Source organism: Tachysurus fulvidraco, chromosome 12 (assembly GCF_022655615.1).
Source record: "Tachysurus fulvidraco isolate hzauxx_2018 chromosome 12, HZAU_PFXX_2.0, whole genome shotgun sequence".
Taxonomy (NCBI): domain Eukaryota; kingdom Metazoa; phylum Chordata; class Actinopteri; order Siluriformes; family Bagridae; genus Tachysurus; species Tachysurus fulvidraco.
Window position 1 is genome coordinate 12,261,975 of NC_062529.1, and position 4,995 is coordinate 12,266,969.

The 4,995-nt window shown below is 38.7% G+C and overlaps 1 protein-coding gene across 1 annotated transcript; it reads right to left on the bottom strand.

Annotated features, from left to right (window-relative positions):
* Positions 1-285: 285 nt before the first annotated feature.
* Positions 286-4,374, bottom strand: pax1a (paired box 1a). The gene is made up of 5 exons (XM_027172691.2): positions 4,132-4,374; positions 3,057-3,686; positions 2,077-2,210; positions 1,610-1,802; positions 286-793 (listed from the first exon to the last, which is right to left on the bottom strand). The coding sequence occupies exons 1-5, from the start codon at positions 4,133-4,135 to the stop codon at positions 702-704; spliced, it is 1,053 nt and encodes a 350-aa protein (XP_027028492.1). The 5' UTR covers positions 4,136-4,374; the 3' UTR covers positions 286-701.
* Between the last annotated feature and the right edge of the window lie 621 nt (positions 4,375-4,995).

The following is a 4,995-nucleotide window of genomic DNA, read 5'->3' on the forward strand; positions in this document are numbered from 1 at the left end:
GAAACAACCATGAGTGAGTTTTAGCAGCATTTTGCACCTAATTGTGGTCACTGTACAATATTCTGGGTTACCGCCATCCCAGGGGCTGATGGACTCGATAATACACACGACACTTGCAAATTCTAACGAGCGCCAAAGCTGGAATTTGCAAAAATGAGGCTAAAACCAATTAGTGTATGACTCAAATTCAGACACAATAAGGACAGTGTATAGAAATTGTATTTGTACAATGCCTTTATTTAGTTTACTTACACAAGAATTTATAAAAATATAGAACTAAAGAATATATAATATTTACATTAACATTTACGCAGTTCACATATTGACTGTAAGGTACTGCAATTTATTTCCCAAGTGAAGACGATATGTAACAAATAACGTTACACAATTGTCAAGATATTCTGGCCAATCGCAATAATTCGTTCTGCATTTCGCAATGCAGTCTTTTTTATATAAATAGCGCGAACATACACGAATTTTGAGGGGTTAAAGACCAAAACAACCAACTAACATTCAACGCAGCACAAAGCACAGTCGCAAAATAAGTAAAACATTACATTCATTTTGTTTCAGAAAATAAGAATGTATGGTAGATTGCTCTTCGCATCCGGGGAAAAGTAACGTTTGGACTTACTGTTCGTGAAATGACAAAAGTATTGCTAATATTTTACGCTGCACGCGCCACACAAAAATATCCAGGGCTATGATGATGACGTAGGAAGGCTGAGTCCGTGTATGCTGCTCAGCACCTCATGATGTTGCTTACTTAGGGGACTCGAAGGTTTTCTGTCTCCTGTGAAGTACAAACAGGAGGCATATTTAGAGAGTAAACAAGCTGTAATTTTTGTTCTAGTACTACACGCCTATACACAATAATTACTACGATAGCTTGAACGCTTATAACGACCACAATAACAATTTTAAGCATTTCCAAAGAGGCGTATTCTATTGTGGATCAATTAGCTGAGTTAAAAGCAAAGTCTGGGTATTTCTATAAAATATAATTTTAAATGAAATAAAAATAAAACCTAAAAAAAGTTATGCAAAGGAGTTCAATTGGTCAACTGAATAACATGAAAAAAATGAAATGAGATAATAATGTCCATAACCTATTCATGATGTCACTTTCCGTTAGTTTATGACGTAAGCTGCAACGCAAACTCCAGCTGAGAACATAACACTGCTAACTGACCTGATATGAACTGTTTTCTGTTACACACACATCCACATAAAAATTATTTTCAAGCAGCGGAAGTCTACCAGTAATTTTCAATTCACAATACCTGGCCTGTAACTATCTCAGCTAATTTAAATGACAGTGTCTTACAATCAAGTGTAATATGGTAATCGATATTTTTGGTTTGTGAATATATATATATATACACACACACACACACACACACACACACACACACACACACACACACACACACACACACACATATGCAAATATTAATATCATACAGATAACGCTAATACATTGCTAGGCGCAATCCTATAATACTGATCACAAAAAATAAAATACATTTATTAAATACAACTTCACAACATGTTTAACATAAAGTGGATTTTTTTTTTGCAAAACAGACTTAAACAGCAGCATGCCTACCGTCTCGTGCTGTGTGTTTGAAGGGCATAGCAGAGTGGATTTCCCCTGAATGGATGGTCATAGCGCTCGATCCCTGAGCCTGCCAGTGGTGCCCGGGGCTTACATAGCTGCCTGCTGCACCACTATAGACACTATACTGATTCGAGGGAGAATAAGCACACGGCGCAACGTAACTAGGCAGAGTCGATGAAGGCTAAAGGAACAGGAAAACAGCGCGCGCGCGCAAGCACACACACACACACACACACACACACACACACACACACACACACACACACACACACACACACACACACACACACGCATACACGCAACGGTTAGAGTTAGAGCCTAATGAGTATCATTATGATTGATTATGCAATCAGCCCAAAATAATGAAAAACAGATCATGAAGGCCCACTATACAAATTATCCATAATGAGTTGCAGTTTGGCCAAATGTATTGACTGCGTAAAAAAAGCTGTTACCTGAGGGTACTTTATGTCCGTATCAATGGAAGATTTATCTATTCCGTTGACTCCATGAGTGGAAGGAAAAGCTGCTCGGTTCACACTACCCCAATCCTCCATTTTCGGCGTGTAGCCTTCAGTACCAGCAATAGCTAGATAAATAACACAGATTTCAAATAACCACACTTTAATATTAGTGACCTGTCGCGTTAGATTAAATTAATAATTGTGATAAATAATAACAATGGACTATAATATGAAATCATATAAAAATAATTATTAGAAGATAAACAGGCTATAATTATTAGAGGATAAATATCCATGTCAAATCTGATAGTATTCTGTATAAGAATTAACATTCGAATTTCCTGAATCTGATTTATGTTCCTTACAATTATTTTATATATTTATATTTCATACTATATTATTTTATATGTATTGATATAGTTTTATTTCTCTATTTTTATTAGATTTACGAATGCAGCTGTGAAAAAAAACTCGCTTAAAATCATTCTAGAAAACAAATAAATGAGATACTCATCTGCGTAAATGAATTATCCGATTAAATTTTCGATAGCCCATTTGAGATGAAAAGTAGGGTTGTCTTGTCTAAAGCTGTGCGTTTTATAATTGCACTAAAATAATATTATCACAGACGCCTGGTTATTTTTTAAAATTGTGAAAAATACTTCAGCGTCACTCCAACATGCAAGCAAGATCATGCACAATCGTTGGAGAGAGAAGTTACTGATCGAGGCCTGCACATTCGTTTTCACGAGGCCTACTTGAAAAATGTGAAACAACGCGAGTTGACTTTATTTTCAGTCTGTCAGCTATTTTGACAAATGCCTTTATAAACAGAAATATCTGAACGTTTTGCAACATTTTAAAACTTGTTGAGATTATAGTCTCTATATAGTCTATAGTATATGATATATTCTCATGAAGTGTATAGTTACATAATAATTTCGTATTCAGAAAGATGGGCTTAGTCTCACCTGTGGGGTCCATGAAAGCACGTATGCCCAATATGTTGCTTACGGTGTGAGCTGAAGGCCAGCCTCGAGGTATGCTAACATGTCCCCCGGTTACTGGGACACCGGCAGAATTAGTCATTTTGGTCCCGGAAGGGGACATGGCATTGGGGTATGTGTACGGATATAAATGATTGTAAGAGAGACTCGGCTGCGATGCAACTTGCTTGCCACTTTCGTACTGGTTGGGCTGGGAGAGGTTGCCAATCTTGTTCCGCAAAATCCGGCTGATGGAACTGACGGAAGGCACGTTGTATTTGTCACATACTCCATCTGCTAGAAGTCGGTCCCGAATCTCCCATGCAAAAATTCCCGGATCTCCTTGCTTGTACTCCCGTATGCTCTTCACCACGTTTGGTGTTGTAACCCGCGGCTTGCTGCCTCCGATCGCACCGGGCAATATGGAACCGGTTTCGTTGTATCTCGCCAGGATTTTGCTCACACAGCCATGTGAAACGCGGAGTTGACGGCTGATGTCACACGGACGGATCCCGAGCTGTGCTAACTCCACTATTCTTAGTCGGATGGCGTTGGGAAGAGGTCGCCCGTTAACAAAAACTCCTCCTAACTGGTTCACCTCCCCATAGGTTTGTTCTAGAGGAGAAAGCACGACCAACATTAATATAGCATTTATGATTTATGAAAACTTGGCTTTGTTTAATAATAGCACGCTAAAATGCGATACCCATCCACTACAAACAGTTCACTTTTTAAGAACTATAGGACAAAAACAATCTGTCAAGAAAAATTATATATATAGAACATTGTCTCTTTGTGTAACACCTGGAAAAAAGTCTTGATTTAAACTATTGCATAAGTGATTAATCTTTTGTATTGCGATAGCATTTACAGTCGACGTGCTAACTGTAGGTGCTTGCATAGGCGATATCTAGATAAAATGGGGAAAACGCGTACCGAAGTCAACTGGAAGACGTCACCGTATTTACGGTCAATTCTGGTGTTATTCAGGCATGCAAAACATGTCCTGCTTCTATCATCCCTCTCCCACTGAAGCATGCTGATGTGAACGAAGGCTTACCCATTTCCCTGTGGTGTTGGGATGCTTTCCTTCACAAAGTTTCCCCTCAATGGCCGAACGCACCGTTTCTGCTGCATGCAGTGTTAGAGAGCTCCAAAAAAGTCTGGAAATATCCGGAGATAGCTTCTCTTTTGTTCAAGAAGCAAAAATTAGAATTGCTTTAAACGAAGTTATAAAGCGGTTCTTCATTCGTTAAAGACGAAATTTGTCTGGTCCAGCAAGGAGAAGTTTACTCGAATTAATTTGACGCATCCTCCACGTCAATGGCTCCGGTTACGCTGTAAGCTATGGGCTGGTCTCATTGGTCGGCGCAACTTGGGATAGGCTGCTCCGCGTGCAAGCTTTCCTGTATAAGTAATTTAACCTCGTGAACAGACTAATTCCGATTAAAGGGGGAACTTGCGCACAGAGCTCCGTGCGTCCTCTGCCCAAAATAACGCCAAGACTGTTTAATATGGAGAAAATCACTCTTAAATTTGGCAGTAAGTCTGTAGTAGAGGGTTGTGTTTTCTGTAACGACAATAACTATTCACGGTGGAGAACTAAAGAAGAAGAAGTAAATAAAAATGCCAATATAGTGAGCAATAGGGTACCCTGGCACGAAAAGGGTAAGCACTTTAATTGTAATTATTTATGTTTTTTACAAGAAAAAACATACAAGAGCACAGATTTGTGATTAACTGGCATGCACATATCAGTGATAGGATTCTGAAACCCAGACAATATCAAATAATCGCAGTTTGCAATGTTTGCCCATTCAAAATAGACTGCAAAATTCTTGTGGATGTTGGATAGGTTTTATTTTCCCAGTCACTTTCGCATTTAACCTTACCCATACACGCAAATCATGTTTACAACTAAGCG

What these genes read in the sequence shown, in the direction of transcription:
- pax1a (XM_027172691.2), bottom strand. An exon ending in TGCTTTCATGGACCCCACAG is followed by an intron (nt 2,211 to 3,056) that starts GTGAGACTAAGC and finishes TTATTTATCTAG; the next exon opens with CTATTGCTGGTACTGAAGGC. An exon ending in CAAACACACAGCACGAGACG is followed by an intron (nt 794 to 1,609) that starts GTAGGCATGCTG and finishes TGTACTTCACAG; the next exon opens with GAGACAGAAAACCTTCGAGT.